The sequence below is a fragment of the Nycticebus coucang genome, chromosome 12, assembly GCF_027406575.1.
Source record: "Nycticebus coucang isolate mNycCou1 chromosome 12, mNycCou1.pri, whole genome shotgun sequence".
NCBI classification, from domain to species: domain Eukaryota; kingdom Metazoa; phylum Chordata; class Mammalia; order Primates; family Lorisidae; genus Nycticebus; species Nycticebus coucang.
Genome location: NC_069791.1, coordinates 9,781,790 through 9,803,320, shown reverse-complemented (window position 1 = coordinate 9,803,320; position 21,531 = coordinate 9,781,790). Strand labels below are relative to the sequence as shown.

General features: G+C 49.6%; 1 protein-coding gene across 1 annotated transcript; it reads left to right on the top strand.

Annotated features, from left to right (window-relative positions):
• The first annotated feature begins 2,365 nt into the window (after window positions 1-2,365).
• Window positions 2,366-21,146, top strand: ESYT1 (extended synaptotagmin 1). Its single transcript, XM_053555956.1, has 31 exons — window positions 2,366-2,961; window positions 5,018-5,059; window positions 5,241-5,375; window positions 5,495-5,568; window positions 5,694-5,766; window positions 6,003-6,092; window positions 6,663-6,718; window positions 7,686-7,809; window positions 7,899-8,075; window positions 8,191-8,273; window positions 8,544-8,592; window positions 8,714-8,800; window positions 8,901-8,993; window positions 9,235-9,306; window positions 9,474-9,560; window positions 11,370-11,519; window positions 11,839-11,985; window positions 12,107-12,283; window positions 12,449-12,531; window positions 12,667-12,715; window positions 13,103-13,192; window positions 13,308-13,403; window positions 14,518-14,589; window positions 14,912-14,998; window positions 18,449-18,589; window positions 18,740-18,894; window positions 19,001-19,099; window positions 19,187-19,318; window positions 19,397-19,502; window positions 19,700-19,749; window positions 20,300-21,146. The coding sequence occupies exons 1-31, from the start codon at window positions 2,572-2,574 to the stop codon at window positions 20,337-20,339; spliced, it is 3,306 nt and encodes a 1,101-aa protein (XP_053411931.1). The 5' UTR covers window positions 2,366-2,571; the 3' UTR covers window positions 20,340-21,146.
• The last annotated feature ends 385 nt before the right edge of the window (window positions 21,147-21,531 follow it).

The window sequence follows — 21,531 nt, the reverse complement described above, 5'->3', positions numbered from 1 at the left end:
GAATAAATACAGAAGAAGTGTCTTCAAATCCTGTTGCCCCTTTTGGCCTTGTGAATAGGATGAGACCAGAGTACCACATCCAAGCTCCTGCCTTCCCTAGAAGGCAATTGGTTTACATATAAATGCAGATTGCAAGTCCAGGAAGTCTGGTTATTCTCTCTTCACTTGGGCCCCACTCTAAGACTCTTCCTCTAACGTTGGGCCATCCCTTCCTGTTGCCACTTACTGTTTATCACCACCAGGTGGCACCTGGGCAGCAGGATTGTCAATGGTGGGACCCACCCTGTTTACTTGAGTGGGTAACTGCATTGCAGCTGATTTGTGGCTTCTGGGCTCCAGCTGGGACAAGACCTTCCTGAGGATGAGGTTTTGTCCCCCCATTAAACATCTAAAATAGAAGGGTCTAATGATCTGGATGAGATGAGAAAGGGAGAATTTTGGGAAGACACCTCCAAAGATCACCCTCTCCAGTCCCCCAGCCCTACAAACCCCATCCCCCCTACCTCTGTGCTTGGCAGATTTCAGTTTATAGAGACATTTGTTTCTCAGGAGGTTCATCCACTGCCCTGCTGTAGTTCTGCTTCATCAGTTGGTGAGCAGATCACTCATATCTCCAAGTCCATGATTGCCCTTTTCTATTTGCTCACCTCTGGGAATATGGAGGATAAAGGAGGCAGATAGAAAATTATGTCTTATACAGTTCAGCAAACTGAATGAAGCAGTCTAGCTACTACCAGCCATACGGAAGTAGAGAAAAGGAAGTGAAAAAAGATTAAGGGAGGGAAGCTGAGCAAGGACAGGTTTTAAGCAGCTTTGATGAAACACAGCCACATGAAAGCTATGCCCTGCAGAGCCAGATAAAATTTATCAGTTGCAGATCTAGTTTCTCCAACAATCACCCCTAGTTCCTCTGCTGCAACCGAAAGAGTAACAGTAAGTTGCACATATACTGCATTAAAAAATAATCACGACCAACCAACCCTTCCTTCCTCAGCTTCCAATTAGTTTAGTACCTACATCTCTGGACAACACTCCCATCTTATGGTAAGGCCCGTTAACTTTAAAAATAGTCATCATCAATGTACCCTGCACTTTTTCTTCCTAAACCTCACAGTACAATGAAGAATTGCATTAGTATTACATCTGTATTGCAAACCTTTCTTCTAACTCAGGCAAATGAGAAATGGAATTACCTCACGACTCTTGATACCTCATTTTAGTGTTCTCTAAATTTTTCAGGCTCAGGAAATTCTTTTTTGTGTGTGTGTGTGGTTTATTTTTGACCGGGACTGGGTTTGAACCCACCACCACCGGTATATGGGACGGGCGCCCTACTCCTTGAGCCACAAGCGCCGCCCAGGCTCAGGAAATTCTTGAAAAATGTAATAATTTCTTCTGCAGTTAAGGCTCCCCTGCCTTGGGCGCCAATTTAGTCTTAATACATCCTCTAAGGTAGAGATGACTAGCAAACCCTTGGGGATTTCCAAAAAGAAATAAAGCTTAACTTCATATTCGCTCCTCCACTTTTTTTTTTCTTCCCTGAAGGCTGGATTATCTGTTTTGTACTTCCCTAGCTCTCCAGTTTTTTGTAGCGTCAGTTGTTACACTGCATGGAAAAAGTAAAGGACTTGGGGATGTGGGATAGATAGTCCGTTCTCCAACACTTCCAAATATCATTTCATTTTTTTTTTTCCTCTGTAAGGACCGCCAAGAAAAGAAAGATAACTAGGGGGCGGCGCCTGTGGCTCAGTGATTAGGGCGCCGGCCCCATATACCGAGAGTGGCGGGTTCAAACCCAGCCCTGGCCAAACTGCAACAAAAAGAAAAAATAGCCTGGCGTTCTGACGGGCGCTTGTAGTCCCAGCTGCTCGGGAGGCTGGGGCAAGAGAATCGTGTAAACCCAAGAGTTAGAGGTTGCTGTGAGCCGTGTGACGCCACGGCACTCTACCCGAGGGCGGTACAGTGAGACTCTGTCTCTACAAAAAAAAAAAAAGAAAACTAGGGAAAGTTGACAAAGAAACATACAGGAGTCCTAGACTAAATCCTGCCAAACCGTCCGAACAGATAGAAAGAAATGATGACGCCCCACAACTCCTCAAACTTCGCAACTTGGGCTTTCTCCAAAACCAAGTAATTGACTGTGCGGCTCCGCATGACGTCATACCGCAGGCACTGGAATCCCACGTGGGGGAGCTCTAGATCCGCCCTCTTCTCTTTAAATAGTACACCACGCCTTCTTCTCCTTATTACCAAATCAAATGCCACCCCTGAGATCCTTTCGTCCTTTTCCCGCCATCCCAGACCCTCACCTTGGCACTCTGGTCCAATCAGTGAGGCCGTGCCTCTCCGAACGCGGCTCCCTTCTCCGCGGAAGACAGGAGGAGTTTCAGTCTTTTAACTCCACCTCTATCTACGCGGCGCGAGCCAACCCAAGCCCTCAGAAAGGATGGGCGTGACTTGAAGTCCCCTCCCCCATCGCGGGGATCACCGTTTGCGGAGGGGAGCTGCCCGCTAGACCAGGCAGTTCACTCCTTGTCCCTGGGTCAGGCGGGTTCTCTCAGCGGTGGCACAATGGAGCGCTCCCCGGGAGAGGGCTCCAGCCTCAGCTCTATGGACCAGCCCTCTGCCCCCTCCGATCCCCCTGACCAGCCCCCGGCTGCTCACATGAAGCCCGACCTGGGTTCTGGGGGCCAACGTGTCGGCCCGGGAGCGGCGGGCGAGGCCCTGGCTGTGCTGACTTCTTTCGGGCGGCGGTTGCTGGTGCTGATACCGGTGTACCTGGCCGGGGCAGTGGGACTCAGCGTGGGTTTCGTACTCGTCGGCCTCGCCCTCTACCTGGGCTGGCGCCGGGTCCGCGACGAGAAAGAACGGAGCCTTCGAGTAGCGAGGCAGCTACTGGACGACGAGGAGCGACTCACGGCGAAAACTCTCTATATGAGCCATCGAGAGCTACCAGCCTGGGTGAGCAACCGCCCTCGGTGCAGCATAGCCCCCCTCCCAACTCCGCAGTCTGGAGTATTTCCTTCCCTAGAGTCAGCTCCCCAATTTGGGACATCGAGCCCCAGAATTTCTCCTCCCCCTTAGCCTCCTGCCTGCTGGGACGCGCCACTGTCCCCACCTACCCTCTCCACAAGATGGGTCCTTGCACAGAACCAGGACTTCCTCTACTCTTGGTCTATAGCACTGGGAACATCTGGGGATCTCGTCTCAGCTGGGCTTTCCCCCCTAGCCAACCCATCTTATGCCTCTCTTGGCTTCTGGTGCTATTCGCCCTGTCGCTGCTTCTGGGCATCCAGGTCCCCGTTACTGCTCAAAGGGTTCCCCCGCCTCTCCTGTTCTCAAGACTTTTTACCCACTTAAGGCCATAAGATTCTTCCTTTTCCCCGTGAGATCCAGCCCCAGGAGCACTTCCCAGCTGAGCCTCGACACACGGGCTGACCCTCCGGCAGTGGCTTTCCAGCCCCGGCGGCCGGGCTGCGGCACCGCGGAGGCGGCTGCTGCAGTGCCCCGCCGGCGGCCACACCCTTTTCCGGACTGTGGGCTGTGTTTGCTCCGCTGCGACTAGACCCTTCTTCACCCGGCGCGACTCCAGTGCCGCAGCAGAGTCCCTCACCCGGCCCCTCCCAGTGGAGGTGCCAGTCGAAGGGGAGAATGCCAGAAGAGGGGAATCTAAATTGACACGAAGCAGACACAGCCATGCTTCCAGGCCCTGGGCTGGGAGGAGAAAGGAGAAAGAAATGGTCCTAGGGGATCTGTAACCCAGGCGGCTGCGCCTCACATGGAAGCTAATCTTCCTGCCCCGCAGTGCCGAGCGCAGGTGTCAGTCTTTTAACTTTAAAGACAGAAAGAACAAGCACAAAGTCAGAACCTCATTAGCTCTCTGGTCGCTCCCTGACTCAGGGATTTGCTTCCCACTTCACCTTTTTGCGATGCAAGCCCCAGAGTGAGGAGAGAAGGGAAGAGCGTCTTAAATCCCTTATTCCCTCGAACTCCTTATTTGACTGTACCTCCCTTTCCAGAAAGAATGTGACCTCCTCCTCCTTCCTTCTCTCCCCAGCAGCTGTCATTTCATAGCCCAGAGCTAGCCACAAATCAACTTTATGTGGCCTACACCCATCTCTGGCCTTTTCTTTTCTTTTTTTTTGAGACAGTGTCTGGCTCTGTAGCTGGCTACAGTGCTGTGGCGTCATCTCTCACAGCAACCTCAAACACTTGGGCTCAAGTGATCCTCTTGCCCCAGCCTCCCAAGTATCTGGAACTGCAGGCGCCTGACATGATGCCCAGCTAGTTTTTTTTTTTTTTTTTTTGGCCAGGGCTGGGTTTGAACCCACCACCTCCGGCATATGGGACTGGCGCCCTACTCCTTGAGCCACAGGCGCCGCCAACCCAGCTAGTTTTTTTTTTTTGGAGACTGAACCTCAAACTGTCACCCTGGGTAGTGCCGAGGCATCACAGCTCACAGCAACCTCCAACTCTTGGGCTCAAGCATGTCTTTTGCCTCTGCCTCCCAAGTAGCTGGGACTACAGGTGCCTGCCACAACACCTGGCTATTTTTTGGTTGCAGCCATCATTGTTGTTTGGGAGGCCAGGCTAGATTTGAACCCACCAGCTCAGGTGTATGTGGCTGGCGCCTTAGCCTCTTGAGCCACAGGCACGATGCCAGTGGTTTGTTTTTTGTTTGTTTTTTTACTAGAAATGGGGGCCTAACTCTTGCTCAGGGTGGTCTCGAACTCCTGAGCTCAAGGGATCCACCTGCCTTGGCCACCTAGAGTGCTAGTACTACAGGAGTGAGCCACTGTGTCCAGCCAGCTCCTCTTAATAGACCTCAGCCTCAAACTCTGTGAAGAATGAAACCTTTGCACATCCCAGCCCCTGCGTCCCACCCCACGCCCCTCCCCAGTGTAAGGAGTCCTTGCAACACACACTCCTTCTCCTCTACGAGCATCCCACCCACATCTTGGCAAGAACCACAGGCAGAGGGTGTGTTCATCGCTATCTCTGCCTTTCTCACCTACAGGTCAGCTTCCCAGATGTGGAAAAGGCTGAATGGCTAAATAAGGTGAGGACTGATTTTCCTGATTATTATTCTTCATGATGGGAGAATGGGGACTCGTTCTTCTCGGTGGGCCCTCAGCTCTACCCCCAGCCTAGTCCCCTGGTGCTCTCTTGAGGGGAAGATTCTGAAGGAACTTGCCATTAGAAGCAAGATCAGGCCTGTGACCACCTCCCTTTCCTCCCAGATTGTGGCCCAGGTCTGGCCCTTCCTGGGTCAGTATATGGAGAAGCTTCTGGCAGAAACTGTGGCCCCTGCTGTTCGGGGATCTAACCCCCATCTTCAGACATTTACATTTACACGAGTGGAACTGGGTGAAAAGGTACGTGTATAGGAAAGAAAGTAATGAAAGGGGGTGAATGGGATAAAGAGCATGGGTGGCCCAGAGCGTATGAAGTCTTCCTCCTCTTCCTCCCATGTCAAGAATTCATCTCTCCCCAGCCTTTGCGCATCATAGGAGTCAAGGTTCACCCTGGTCAGCGAAAAGAGCAGATCCTGCTGGACTTGAACATCAGGTAGTACTACTCACCACTCTTCCTGCCTCCCCTCCAGTGTGTCCTGGTCACTTCTGGCTACTTCACTTCCCCCAACGCCCATGTCAGATGAGTACTAACCCTCTTTATTCTCTCTTCAACCCCAGCTACGTAGGTGATGTGCAAATTGATGTGGAAGTGAAGAAATATTTCTGTAAAGCTGGAGTCAAGGGCATGCAGGTGGGGCAGATGTCAGGTGCCCACATGGGATATAGGGATGTGGGAGGTTGGAAAAACCAAGGGTAGGGAAGGCTGGGAGGTCAGAGGGCTTATTCTGGGGAAAAGCTATGATCTTCTAGGGCAGCGCCTGTGGCTCAAGGAGTAGGGTGCTGGTCCCATATACTGGAGGTGGTGGGTTCAGACCCGGCCCTTGCCAAAAAAAAAAAAAGAGCTATGATCTTCTTTTCTTGCCGCAGCTACACGGTGTCTTACGGGTGATTCTTGAGCCACTTCTTGGGGACCTTCCTATTGTGGGGGCTGTGTCGATGTTTTTTATCCGTCGTCCGGTAAGGAAAAACAATGAGGGGGAATGGAGAAGTAAGGGAAACAGGATTGGGAGGATGAAGGTAGCCAGCTATGGAGAATAAGAAGTGAATTGGTGGATGGGCACGGTGGCTCATACCTGTTATCCTAGCACTCTGGGAGGCCGAGGTGGGTGGATCCCTTGAGCTCAGGAGTTCAAGACCAGCCTGAGCAAGAGTGAGACCCCCATCTCTACTAAAAATAAAAAATTAGCTGGCTGGGCGGCGCCTGTGGCTCAGAGGGGTAGAGCGCCAGTCCCATATGCCGAAGGTGGCGGGTTCAAACCCAGCCCCGGCCGGAAAAAAAAAAAAAAAAATTAGCTGGCCATCATGTCAGGTGCCTGTAGTCCCAGCTACTTGGGAGGCTTGGAGCAAGAGGATCACTGGAGCCCAAGAGTTTGAGGTTGCTATGAGCTAGGATGCTATGGCACAGAGTGAGACTCTGTCTCCAAACAGAAAGAAAGAAAGAAAGCTGAGGGGGTCTGGTTGTCAACTGGGATGGGTACGATTAGGCCCCACAAAATCTGTCCCGACCCTTCTGCTCTTTCTTTTCAGACCCTGGACATCAACTGGACAGGGATGACTAACCTGCTGGATATCCCAGGACTTAGGTATCAAGGACTTACTAAGTACCTGCTAAGTGATCTAGCCAGGGTTTAGGGGGTTAAAGGACACAAAGCTGTAAAAGATGTAGCCTGTACCCTCCAGGAACTTTGACTATATTTGGGAAGATAAGACAAGTATCCCTGAAAAGTTTCATACTGTGATTTTTCTTCTGCAGGAAGAGCATGCATTTTTGGTAGAGAATGAAAGCTGTGAATGGTAATGACAAAGGGTGAGGAATAGGTAGGGAGTTAGGGGAGAAGAGTAACAAAAGAATTTTCTTTCTTTTTTTTTTGTAGAGACAAAGTCTCACTTTATCACCCTTGGGTAGAGTGCTGTGGCCTCACACAGCTCACAGCAACCTCCAACTCCTGGGCTTAAGCAATTCTCTTGCCTCAGCCTCCCGAGTAGCTGGGACTATTTTTGGTTGCAGTTTGGCCGGGGCCGGGTTTGAACCCGCCACCCTCGGTATATGGGGCTGGCACCTTACCGACTGAGCCATAGGCACCACCCACAAAATAATTTTCAATAGCTGGTCTTTGTGGCAGGCACCTGTAGTCCCAGCTACTTGGGAGGCTGAGGCAATAATCACTTCATACCAAGAGTTGGAGGTTACTGTGAGCTATGATGCCACAGCACTTTACCAAGGGCACCATAATGAGACTACGTCTCAAAAAAAGAAAAAAAAGGATTTTCAAGAAAGGGCTTCTTAAGGCCAGGCAAGGTGGCTCATGCCTGTAATCCTAGCACTCTGGGAGGCTGAGGCAGGTGGATTGCCTGAGCTCACAAGTTCGAGACCGGCCTGAGCCAGATGGAGACCTCATCTCTAAAAACAGAGATGAGGGCCTCAAAAAGAAGAAAGAAAGAAAAGGACTCTTTAAGCTTTAGGTTTCTCTTGGCTGTGTAAAGCATAGTGGATTTTGGGGGGATTGGAAGTTGGGGCCATACCCACTCCTTTTCTATTCCCTCATTCAGCTCACTCTCTGACACCATGATCATGGACTCCATTGCTGCCTTCCTCGTGTTACCCAACCGATTATTGGTGCCCCTTGTGCCTAACCTTCAAGATGTGGCTCAGTTGCGTTCCCCTCTGCCCAGGGTATGGCCTCTCCTCCATTGCATGGATCCCTTTATCAGGAACCTTGTAGTGCATCCTTAGTTCCTCACCATCTTGATTCCTTTCCCCAGGGCATTATTCGGATTCACCTGCTCGCTGCTCGAGGCCTGAGTTCCAAGGACAAATATGTGAAGGGCCTGATTGAGGGCAAGTCAGACCCCTATGCACTTGTGCGTTTGGGCACCCAGACATTCTGCAGTCGTGTCATCGATGAGGAACTCAACCCCCAGTGGGGAGAGACTTATGAGGTGGGAGAGCCTGGCTGTATGAGACGGGAGGCCCAGATGGTTGTGAGAGAAGATGTTGATTGGCTGATCCTCACAGCTGCAATCCACGAGACTCTTATCCCTCTGTGTTCTCCAGGTGATGGTACACGAGGTCCCAGGGCAGGAGATTGAAGTGGAGGTGTTCGACAAGGATCCAGATAAAGATGACTTTCTGGGCAGGTGAGACTACCTATGTTGGGATTCTATAGCCCTATGTTACTGAGATCTTGCAGGTAATTGCAGTTGTTTTTTGGGCCTGGGAATCATGTATCATTTTCCTTCCTAACCTCCCACCTCTACCATGCATGCGCTTATACACTAAGTATCTGTTGAGTGTAAGGAAAAGAGAATCTGAGATCTGCCAGTCATTTCTGGGTGGGTGAGTGGAAGGCTGCTGACATGCTACTAATTACAATACTGCTCTCACTTTCTCCCCACCTCTCCCTTCAGAGTGAAGCTGGATGTAGGGAAGGTATTACAGGCTGGAGTGCTGGATGATGTAAGTTGGGAGAAGAGGACAGAGGAGGCAATCTTACCCTCTGGGCAGATAATAGTTCCTGCATTTGTTGGGAGGTATCTGATTTCTAGTACGTGTCACTTCCTTCTACCTCTCCTTTTAGTGGTTCCCTCTACAAGGCGGGCAAGGCCAAGTTCACTTGAGGCTAGAATGGCTGTCACTTTTGCCAGATGCAGAAAAACTTGAGCAGGTAAGCCACAGAGGAATGAGGAAGCTGGCAGGGGAGAAGTAGGTAGCTGGAAGTATAACAGGCTGGGGGACCAAGGTCTTCCTGCTACTACCCACCCTAGGTTCTACAGTGGAACCGGGGAGTCTCTTCTCGACCAGAGCCACCATCAGCTGCCATCTTAGTTATATACGTGGATCGGGCCCAGGATCTTCCTGTGAGTTTGGCCGATGAGTAGAGAGGCCTGGATGTAGCATTCCCATACCCTTTCTTGCTAAGGATGCAAATACCCCCAGCCGGCTTCCCTCCAGAAGCAGCAACATGTAGTACCAGGGGTTCCAAGGAGGAGATCAAATCCACCTCAGGGAAAAGATTCTGATGAGATTCCTGCCTTCCTTTACTAAAACAAAAATAAAATCCCTCAAGATAGTAACCTTTGAATTTTATATCCCTTGCAGCTGAAGAAGGGAAATAAGGAACCCAACCCAATGATACAACTGTCAATTCAGGATGTGACTCAGGAGAGCAAGGTGAGGGCCAAGACAGATATCCCTGGGGGAGGTGTTATGTCGCACAGGCAGAGGACTATCCTTGGAATAAAGTCTCCCCTTTAGAATGCCTGTAAATGCAAGGGGGTTTTGGAGGAAGGAGAATGGTGCTGTTGTATATGCCCTCAATCCCATCCTCCCATCGCCAGACTGTCTACAGCACCAACTGTCCAGTGTGGGAGGAAGCTTTCCGGTTCTTCCTGCAAGACCCTCGCAGCCAGGAACTTGATATACAAGTGAGATAATCACTTATTCCTCCCTCCTGAACACTTCATTCTGTCTTCCCAGATGTGTACCATTTCTTCTTTCTCCCTTTGATCTCTATTTTTAATTCTTCAACCTGAACTCCGCACCTTCCCCAGTATCTCCCCACTGTTCTCCACCTATCTCTAATTATATAACTGGGAATTATCTACTTAAAATGAATGATTTTATGGTATGTAAATTATACCTCAAAATTATTAACACTTAGGGGGCGCCTGTGGCTCAGTGAATAGGGCACCAGCCCCATATACCAAGGGTGGCAGGTTCAAACCCGGTCCCAGCCAAACTGCAACAAAAAAATAGCCTGGTGTTGTGGTGGGCACCTGTAGTCCCAGCTACTTGGGAGGCTGAGACAAGAGAATTGCCTAAGTCCAGGAGTTGGAGGTTGCTGTGAGCTGTGAAGCCATAACACTCTACTGAGGGTGACAAAGTGAGACTCTGTCTCTAAAAAAAAAACTGGTGCCTGTGGCTCAAAGGAGTAGGCTGCTGGCCCCATATGCCGAAGGTAATCCTAGCACTTAGGAGGCCAAGGCGGGTGGATTGCCTGAGCTCACGGGTTCCAAACCAGTTTGAGTTAGAGGGAGACCTCATCTGGAAAAAAGCTGGGCATTGTAGTGAGTGCCTGTTATCCAAGCTACTCAGGAGGCTGAGGCAAGGGAATTGCTTGAGCCCAAGAGTTTGAGGTTGCTGTGAGCTTTGACACCACGGCACTCTACCCAGAGTGACAGCTTGGGACTGTCTCAAAAAAAATGAAAAAAAAAAAAAACATTGGCTTGGTGCCTGTGGCTCAAGCAGCTAAGGTGCCAGCTACACCTGAGCTGGCGGGTTCAAATCCAGCCTGGGCCCGCCAAACAATGATGGCTACAACCAAAAAATAGCCGAGCATTGTGGCTGGCGCCTATAGTCCCAGCTACTTGGGAGGTGGAGGCAGGAGACTCTCTTGAGCCCAGGAGTTGGAGGTTGCTGTGAGCTGTGATGCCACAGCACTCTACCCAGGGCGGCAGCTTGAGGCTCTGTCTCAAAAAAAAAAACAAACAAAAACAAAAACATTTCAAAAGCATGAAACGTTATCTGCCTTCAAAGAACTTACTGGCTAGTTTCATTGACAATATACACATAGATAAAATCATCCACAAATAATTACAAATGAACTAGTAGGAGTAAAATACCCATGGTAGGATGGCCAGAGGAAGGTACAGAGGATGCAGCAGCTAGAGAGATTTTATAAAGCAAGTTACGTGTTTTTTGTTGTTTTTTTTTTAAGACAGTCTCACTATGTCACCCTTGGTAGAGTGCTGTGACATCACAGCTCACAGCAACCTCATACTTTTGGGCTTAAGCGATTCTTTCACCTCAGCTCCCAAGTAGCTAGGACTACAGGTGCCTGCCAAAATGCCCACCTATTTTTGGGTTGTAGTTTTCATTGTTTAGCAGGCCAAGGCCGGTTCGAACCCGCCAGCTCCAGTGTATGTGGTTGGCACCCTGGCTGCTGAGCTACAGGCGCCAAGCCGCATGTTAAGATTTTAGTTGGGCTTTGAAGGATGAATAGGAATTAAATAGGCCAAAGGAGGAAAATGAGAATTTCCCAAGTAGTAGGAACAGAATGAGCAAAGCTGGAAGGGACTAAGGAGTGGGCAGAAGATTGAAAAGATGGCTCTGAGTGAAGCAAAGGGTTTGGGATTGGTACAGAGAGGAATGAAGTTGGAGCCATGTTAGATTTCCCCAGTGTGCCTCCTATTTCTCTAATCCCCTCACTGTGTTCCTTCCTCTTGTGCCTATAGGTGAAGGATGACTCCAGGGCCCTGACATTAGGGGCACTGACCCTGCCTCTGGTGCGTCTGCTGACGGCCCCTGAACTCACCCTGGACCAGTGGTTCCAGCTGAGCAGCTCTGGCCCTAACTCTAGGCTCTACATGAAACTGGTCATGAGGGTAGGAAATGGAGGAAGTGCTGCCGGGTGAGGGCCTGCAGATTCCTTGGTATCAAGAGTTAAGGAAGCAGGGAGCCTTCTAAGATTAAATGGGCTAGTCTATGTAGAAGCGCTCAGCAGGCGCACAAAAAGTGTTGATCTAACTGTCGGGAGGAATGGTGTGTGAGTTGGGGAGAGTGTGGAGAGAAACTTCTAGAAGTGAGCCCAGCCAGGCAGGAACCTGGTCAGAGTCCCGACTCTTGTCTCCTCACCTCCACAACACCTTGCCTGCTGGTGACTAGTTGCACTTTTTGATTCAACAATCACACTCCCCTTCACAGATCTTGTACTTGGATTCATCAGGAATATGCTTCCCCACTGAGCCTGGTGCTGGGAACCTGGACATTGAGAGCCCTCAAATGGGCAGCAGCGTGGATGCCCCACCTCGACCCTGTCACACCACTCCTGACAGCCACTTTGGGATTGAGGTGAGTTTCTATCTGGAAAGAGCGAGGCTATTTGCCCACCCTAAGTGTGTGCAGCCTGTTTCAAGCTGGTGCAGGACTCTCGCACTTTGCCATCTTAGTGCCCCATCTGTCTCTCTTGCAGAATGTGCTTCGGATCCATGTATTAGAGGCCCAGGACCTGATTGCCAAAGACCGTTTCTTAGGGGGATTGGTGAAGGGCAAGTCAGACCCTTACGTCAAACTAAAGCTGGCAGGACGGAGCTTCCGGAGCCGTGTTGTCCGGGAAGATCTTAATCCCCGCTGGAATGAGGTTTTTGAGGTCAGAATTGAGTGGCAAGGACTCCGCCCAGTTCTGCCCATTATTCTTCCTAGCTCTAAGAGTGGTCCAGAAAACTTTGGGGCTCAGTTGGTTGGGGGGGGGTCCAGTCATCTGAAGAGGAAAAGGAGAGAATCCCCTTTTTTCTGCACTATTTTCTCCCACTAGGTGATTGTCACATCAATTCCAGGCCAAGAGCTGGAGGTTGAAGTCTTTGATAAGGACTTGGACAAAGATGATTTTCTGGGCAGGTGAGGGGGGCAGTCCAGGTGGGCAGACAGACTGGACCTCTGTAGGCCTTAGAATCTGGTCTCAGAGAGAGAGAAATAGAGAGGGAGACTCAATTCTGACCAACTACCTCTTGTCTCAATCTTTCTCCTCTATAGGTGTAAAGTGAGTCTCACCACAGTATTAAACAGTGGCTTCCTTGATGAGGTAAGCATTAGATTAGAATCAGTAATCTTTTTTTTTTTTTGAGACAGAGTCTTACTATGTTGCCCTGGGCAGAGTGCTGTGACTTCGTAGCTCACAGCAACCTCAAACTCTTGGGCTTAAGCAGTTCTCTTGCCTCAGCCTCGCAAGTAGCTGGGACTACAGGCACCCACCACAAAACCTGGCTATTTTTTGGTTGTAGTTGTCTTTATTGTTTGGCAGGCCCGGGCTGGATTCAAACCCACCAGCTCTGATGTATGTGGCTGGCGCCCTAGATGCTGAGCTATAGGTGCTGAGCCAAGAATCAGTAATCCTTCTTGATCTTTCCCAAGCCTCATTCTCACCTTCTGTTCTCACATCCTCCATGTCTTCACCTGCCTACTTTCACAGTGGTTGACCCTTGAAGATGTCCCATCTGGCCGCTTGCACTTGCGCCTGGAGCGTCTGACCCCTCGTCCCACTGCTGCTGAGTTAGAGGAGGTAAAGAAGGAACCCCAGATGGGGCAGGGTGAGCTGTCCTCGCAGCTTCCAAGGCACATGCCGGACCCCAGGGTGTAAGTTACCGCTGCCTATCCTGCCATGTGCCCTCCCACAGGTGCTGCAGGTGAACAGTTTGATCCAGACTCAGAAGAGCGCAGAGCTGGCAGCGGCCCTACTATCCGTCTATCTGGAGCGGGCGGAGGACCTGCCAGTAAGATCTTCCCCCCACACCCCATAACCTGGCCCTTCTTTCACCTCCCTCAGGTTTGAATGCTTTTGGGGTCTTTGTTTTTTGGTTTTGGGGTTTTATTTGAGACAGAGTCTCAAGCTGTCACCCTGGGTAGAGTGCTGTGGTGTCATAGCTCACAAGAACCTCCAACTCTTAGGGTTCAAGTGATCCTCTTTTTTTTTTTTTTTTGAGACAGAGTCTCACTATGTCGCCCTCAGTAGAGAGCCATGGTGTCACCGTTTATAGCAATCTCAAACTCCTGGGCTTAAGCAATTCTCTTGCCTCAGCGTCCCAAGTAGCTGGGACTACAGGCACCCACCATAATGCCCAGCTATTTTTTGTTGCAGTTGTCATTGTTGCTTAGCTGGCCTGGGCTGGGTTCAAACCCACCAGCCTCAGTGTATGTGGCTGGTGCCGTAACCACTTTGCTATGAGCACCGAGTCTCAAGCGATCCTCCTGCCTCACTTTTTTTGTTTTTAGTAGAGATGGGATCTTGCTTTTGCTCAGGCTGGTCTCAAACTTGTGAGCTCGGCTGCCCTGTAGCTCAGTGGGTAGGGTGCCGGCCACATACACCAAAGCTGGCAGGTTCGAACCCAGCCCGGTCATCTAAAACAACAATGACAACTGCAAAAAAAAATAGGCAGGGTTTGTGTCAGGCACCTGTAGTCCCAGCTATGTGGGACGCTAGTAAATATGAGAATTGCTGAAGCCCAGGAGTCTGAGGTTGCTGTTAGCTATGATGCCACGGCACTCTACCCAGGGCGACAGCGTGAGACTCTCTCTCAAAGAAAGAACAAACTTGTGAGTTCAAGCAATCCATCCGCCTCAGCCTCTCAGAGTGCTAGGATTATAGGCGTGAGACACCATGCCCCACCAGCCCCTGGGGTCTTTGGAATAGTAAATGGCCCCTCTCTTTCTGAGGGTGGTGCTGAAATGGATAGAATTGTCTAAGGCCATGAAAGTAGTAGCTGTCAAGTAATAATGGAGACATGGCTGCTGGCTGTGAATATAATTTATGTGTTTATGGGGGGGACTGCCTAACTGGGTCTGAATTTAATTTGTCTTTCATATTCTGAATGAATATTATCTTTCCAGCTCCGAAAAGGCACCAAGCCTCCCAGTCCTTATGCTACTCTCATTGTGGGAGATACTTCTCATAAAACCAAGGTATTAGCAAAATGGGAGGAGGCAAAATGGGAGGCAAAGTGGGAGGAGGCAAAACCTAAACAAACAAACAGAAAACCAAGGTATTAGCAAATTCTTCAGGGTTAAGAATGGGAGGAATGCTGGGCACAGTGGCTCATGCCTATAGTCTCAGCTATTTGTGAGGCTGAGGCAGGAGGATCACTTGAGCCCAGGAGTCCAACATCAGCCTGAGTGATATAGCGAGACCCCATCCCAGGGTTTCAAGATGTGTGTGTGGGGAGGGGGTTAGAGGGATATGAGGAATAGAGAGTATAAATTGCTGATAACACCTCGTCTCCATCAGACTATCTCCCAAACTTCAGCCCCTGTCTGGGATGAGAGTGCCTTCTTTCTCATCAGGAAACCGCACACTGAGAGCCTGGAGTTGCAGGTACTGTAAACTTCATACTTCAAATGTTTAGCAGATTCTGGGCCAGGCACTGAACCAGACATAGAGCATTCAAGATAAAAAAAAAAAAAAAGATCACGTTCTTACATTTATGAAGCTCTCACTGTTTTGAGAGAAAAATCATTAGATAATACTTCCAGAATAATAACTGAGGTAAAAATCATTGTGGAGAACAGAAGAGGGTTCTAACAAACTGGAGAAAAAGTAAAGATACAAAGAAAGGTATTTCTAGATGACTCCTGAGCTTAGGGTAGACAGGCGTGGCCCAAGAAAAGAAGGGCAGGAAATCTCTAAGATGAGAAAAGATCCGAGGGGAGAGAAGGCAATTTTCTTACAGATTAGAGAGGCAGCCAGGAAGGGTAATATACCCAGGTTTGTCTTTTAGCAAGATCACGCTGATGTCAAGGTAAAGAATAGACAGGAAAGATCAGCCAGGAGGCAGGAAGATCTTTGAAGTGAATATTAGAGTAATCAAAACAAGAAATGACAAAGGGCTCATGGGATTTGGAGGCTGTTCTGATATGGAGGAGAGGAGGAACAAGAAATGGCCTAGTCAGGCGTCCTCAAACTTTTTCAACAGGGGGCCAGTTCACTGTCCCTCAGACCGTTGGAGGGCCGGACTGTAGTTTAAAAAAAAAAAAAACTATGAAGAAATTCCTATCCACACTGCACATATCCTGTTTTGAAGTAAAAAAACAAAATGGGAACAAATATAATCACACCGTCTCATGTGGCCCGCGGGCCTTACTTTGAGGACCCCTGGCCCTAGATGATAACTCCAGGGCTTTTGGCATAGGGTGGTATGGGTGCTACACAGGGAGTGCAGAGAGGGAATTTTCGAATTTGTGATCTTTGAGCAACGTCCATGGGGAGACATCCAGAGGTACATCTATTGCCTATGTGGTTTTTTTTTTTTTTTTTTTTTTTTTTTTTTTTGTAGAGACAGAGTCTCACTGTACCGCCCTCGGGTAGAGTGCCGTGGCGTGACACGGCTCACAGCAACCTCTAACTCTTGGGCTTACGCGATTCTCTTGCCTCAGCCTCCCAAGTAGCTGGGACTACAGGCGCCCGCCACAACGCCCGGCTATTTTTTTTGTTGTTGTTGTTGCAGTTTGGCCGGGGCCGGGTTTGAACCCGCCACCCTCGGCATATGGGGCCGGCGCCCTACTCACTGAGCCACAGGCGCCGCCCTGCCTATGTGGTTTTTTCCTTCTTTTGTTGGAGCACCATGTGCTCTTATCGGAGAGAATAGATAGAAAGTAATAGAGGAGTGATTTCTTCTTATAGAATGAAGAGTCTAAAAATTGCTTCTAAGCCAAGTATGGAGGCTAAGGTAAGACTACTTGAGGCCAGGCGTTCAAGACCAGCCTGGGTAATAATGAGGCTCTGTCTCTACAAAAAAAAAATAGAAGAAATAGCAGGGCATGATGGTTCACACCTGTGATCTCAGCACTCTGGGAGGCCGAGGCAGGTGGATTGCTTGAGCTTACAGGTTCAAGACCAGCCTGAGCAAAAAGCGAGACCCCATCTCTACTAAAAATAGAAAAACCAACCCAGCCCCAGCCAAATCAACAAAAAACTAGCCAGGCATTGTGGCAGGGTGCCTGTAGTCCCAGCTACTCGGGAGGCAAGAGAATCGCCTAAACCCAGAAGTTGGAGGTTACTGTGAGCTGTGATGCCATGGTACTCTACCGAGGGTGATAAAGTAAAACTCTGTCTCTAAAAAAAAAAAAAAAAATAGAAAAACTGAGGCAAGAGGATCGCATGAGCCCAAGAGTTGGAGGTTGTTGTGAGCTGTGATACCACGGCACTCTACCCAGGGCAACAGTTTGAGATGCTGTCTCAAGAAAAAAAAAAGAGTGAGATGGGGCAGCACCTGTGGCTTAGTGGGTAAGGCGCCGGCCCCATATACCGAGGGTGGCGGGTTCAAACCCGGCCCTGGCCGAACTGCAACAAAAAAATAGCTGGGTGTTGTGGCGGGCGCCTGTAGTCCCAGCTACTCGGGAGGCTGAGGCAAGAGAATTGCGTAAGCCCAGGAGTTGGAGGTTGCTGTGAGCTGTGTGATGCCATGGCACTCTACCGAAGGTGGTAAAGTGGGACTCTGTCTCTACAAAAAAAAAAATAAAAATAAAAAAGTGTGAGACCCCATTTCTACTAAAAATAGAAAAATTAGCCAGATATTACAGTGGGCACCTGTAGTCCCATAAACTCAAGAGGCTGAGCCAAGAGGATTGCTTGAGCCCAAGAGTTTGAGGTTGCTATGAGCTATGACACCACAAGCACTCTATCCAGGGCAACAAAATGAGACTGTTTCAAATGATAATAATAAAATAAAATAATTAGCTGGGCGTGGTGGTGCCTGTATTCCCAGCTACTCCAGAGAGGCCAAGGCAGAAGCATGAGTCTGGAGGCTACAGTAAGCTGTGATGACACCACTGTACTCTAGCTTGGTGACAGAGTGAGCTCATTGCAGACTTTGGTGTCTCAAAAGAAAAGAAAATCATTTCTAAGTCAGGTCTAAGCTGCCTGTAGTCCCAGCTACTGAGGAAGTTGAGGCAGAATGATCTCGGCAACATACCACATGTCTAAAAAGAAAAAAGAAATTCCTTCTAGGCTTGGTGCCTGTAGGACAGTGGTTACCATGCCAGCCACATACACCAAAGTTGGCAGGTTTGAACCCGGCCCAGGCCAGCTAAACAATAATGACAACTGCAACAAAAAAATAGCCAAGTGTTGTGGCAGGCACTTGTAGTCCCAGCTACTTGGGAAGCTGAGACAAGAGAATCGCTTAAGCCCAAAAGTTGGGAGATTGCTGTGAGCTGTGATGCCACAGCACTCTACCAAGGGCGACATAGTGAGACTCTGTCTCAAAAAAAAAAAAAAAAATGAAATTCCTTCTAAAGTTGATAGAAAGTAGAGAATTACATGAATTAAATAGAAACTAATGGGATTAAAAATAATATAACTGTTAAAGAGGTAGAAAAGGGTGTAAATGAGCTAAATTCATCTTTCATAGCAGGGAATTGGTAGTTACTATCTAAAGTTGGCAAATCATGAAAGAGATACAGGCATGTTTATTAACATTAGAACAAAGAAAACAGAAGGGGTTTAAAAGTTATATTTGGCATATGGCAATGGAGGAAGAATGAGCAGGAGACATTTATGTTTAATTTCATTTTTACTGTTTTGTACTTTGTACAGATATTATAGTAATAGTTTTTGAATGTTTTGGAAATAAAGATAGTGCAGTCTACCCTGGTTAAGGAAGGAAGGTAAGAGGGACCAGCAACTGTTACCATGGCTTCCTTGCCCTTCTCAAAGGGGACCCTCTCACCAAAACCACCCAAGAGTCCAAGCATTTGGACCCTGAATGACAGGATTAACTCATTTATCCACATGCATGCCTCAGTCACAATCCTGTTGCCCCCACAGGTTCGGGGTGAAGGGACCGGTACTCTGGGCTCGTTAGCCCTGCCCCTCTCGGAGCTCCTCACGGCTGACCGGCTCTGTTTGGACCGCTGGTTTACACTCAGCAATGGTCAAGGGCAGGTGCTACTGAGAGCACAGCTAGGAGTAAGTGCCAGGAGATGGTGGACAGGCTGAGAGGGAGGGCAGGAAGGCCTTTCCTACTGGGGAACAGGTAGGGGTATGGGAATAAAGGGCTGTGTCTGAGAGCTATGGCACTGGGAGAACTCTGCCAGCTCACAGCTTTCTTGCCCCCAGATCCTGGTGTCCCAGCACTCAGGAGTGGAAGCTCATAGCCACAGCTATAGCCACAGCTCCTCATCTCTGAGTGAAGAACCAGAGGTCTGGGGGACACTCCCTCCCATCACCTCCTCAGCCCCAGAGCTCCGGCAGCGCCTAACACACGGTGACAGGTAAAGGGCTGGGACAGAGAGATCAGGCAGAGTCGAGAATATTCAGTGTGAGTCAAAGGAGCACTAGGCTCTGCCTTCTCCCAAGCCTGTTGTCATCTCTCCACAGCCCCCTTGAGGTTCCAGCTGGGCCTTTAGGCCAGGTGAAACTAACAGTATGGTACTATAGTGAAGAACGAAAGCTGGTCAGCATTGTTCACAGTTGCCGGTGAGACTTCATCCCTCCTGTCTTCCATGTTCCCTCTGTCCCTTCCCTTGAGCTACCTTATCTCTCACTTATATCTTCCTGTTGCAGGGCCCTTCGACAAAATGGACGAGATCCCCCAGACCCCTATGTGTCACTGTTGCTACTACCAGACAAGAACCGAGGCAGCAAGAGGAAGACGTCACAGAAGAAGAGGACTCTGAGTCCTGAATTCAATGAACGGTCAGTCAGTGGGCATGCAGCTGGAGAGATGGCAGGCTGCAGAAGGACCCTGGCCCCTAACACCCAGTTATCCCCCAGGTTTGAGTGGGATCTGCCCCTGGATGAGGCCCTTAGGCGAAAGCTGGACGTCTCCATCAAGTCTAACTCCTCCTTCATGTCAAGAGAGCGTGAGCTGCTGGGCAAGGTAGGAGGGCAGGGGTAAGAGTTGGAAGCTGTTGGTACCAAGGCTGTAGTCCCTGTTAGGAAGGAAGCACCCCAGGTGGTACTTTAGAGGCAACTCTCTCACCTCTGCTGTGGCTGGGATCAGGAGTGTGTGATGAGGGGATATGGTCATTAGAGATATCAAAATAACATCTCGTTCCCTGCCATCCACCAACACAGGTGCAGCTGGACCTGGCCGAGATGGACCTTTCCCAAGGTGCAGCCCAGTGGTGAGTGTCAGGGTCGGTGTGTCTGTATATTTAAGTAGGAGAAATCGCAATCACAGGAAAGGAAAAAGGATGCAGTCTGGGATGAGAACCACAGATTCTATGAAGTGTAGGAGCCCTTGGTAGGGCTCCTACACAGAGGCTCAGTGCCCGTAGCACAGTGGTTACGGCGCCAGCCACATACACCAAGGGTGGCAGGTTCAAACCCAGCCCAGGCCAGCTAAACAAAGACAACTGCAACAAAAAATAGCTGAGCATTGTGGCGGGTGTCTGTAGTCCCAGCTACTTGGGAGGCTGAGGCAAGAGACTCGCTTAAGCCCAAGAGTTGGAGGTTGCTGTGAGCTGTGACATTACAGCACTCTATCTAGGGTGACATAGTGAGACTGTGTCTCAAAAATAAAAAGGGCAGCCCCTGTGGCTCAAGGAGTAGGGTGCCGGCCCCATATACTGGATGTAGCGGGTTCAAATGCAGCCCCAGCCAAAAAAGAAAAACAAAGAAGAAGAAGAAGAGGACAGAGTCATCTTTCTACCTAAGCCCTCTCTGTTTCCACAGGTATGACCTGATGGATGACAAGGACAAGGGCAGCTCCTAGGAGCCAGTGATTACTGGCCTGGCTTCACTGTGTCATCTTACCTTGCTGCACACTTATTACTGCTCAATGTGATGAGCCTATAGCTGGGGTCTGGGGGCAGAGCCTGCACCCCTCAACCCTTTCACCTTCCAGGCCTACACCAGGGCCTTTGCCTGACCAAAGAGAAGGACCACATGTTCCCTTTTATTGCACGGCCTTTATCCTTCTGGGCTCCTGGGGCAGGGCCCTGAGCTGGCTGCTTCCTGCTGTGCCTGCACATTGTCCTCCCTTCCCACTTCTCAGGGCCTTCTGTATCTGTGCCTGGCCACTGGCAGCACCAGCAGTGGCATTAGATTATGCCAAATATCTCTTTTGGAAGGATCTGTCTTCTTTAAGTGCATGATCACCTTTCCTACGGTGAGCAGTCGGGGAGGATAACCATGGGGGTGGTGAGGTCTAGGCTAACCTCAAGCTGTGAGCCCACTGCATGTAGCATCTGTACAACAGCCTGAGCCCCCCTGTCCAGTACTGTCCCCCCTTGCCTCAGCCTATCCTGAAAATTATACCTGCTGTGATAGCTGGGGCCAGCCTCTTAATTCACTCTGGGAACAGGGGACATCTGAATTGTACTGAAGCCTCCAAATAATGAGATTCGGTCTTAGAGCCCCTAGCAGGTGAAGTGCAGAGGGCCTTGGAGGACTCAGGACAGCAGGGCCAATTTTTTATCCAAGTGCCTGGGCTGTTAACTCACTGACTAGAACTGAACCTAGTTTTGCAACAACTCTGCCAATCCACTGTATCCTACATTAAACGTTATATTCAAGCCAGCATGGTTCTCGTCCTTAAAAATAGGGAAGCCAATCTATTCCTTAAGATGTTTATTCTGGGGCGGCGCCTGTGGCTCAAGGAGTAGGGTGCCGGTCCCATATGCCGGAGGTGGCAGGTTCAAACCCAGCCCTGGCCAAAAAACCACACACACACACACAAAAAAGATGTTTATTCTGTCAACAGCTTTTATTCAATTCATGAGTCACATCAGTTTAATTAATGATCAAAACCTACTGAGGTTGCAGCCACCAAGAACACTGAGGACAGTCAAGGGGCCTGTGTGAAGTGGGTGCTATTGAGTCTCAGGTGAGTGAGACTTGGTTCCACTCGTAGACATGATGTCTGTTACTCAGCCCACTTGTCTGCTCACTACTGTGGACATTCT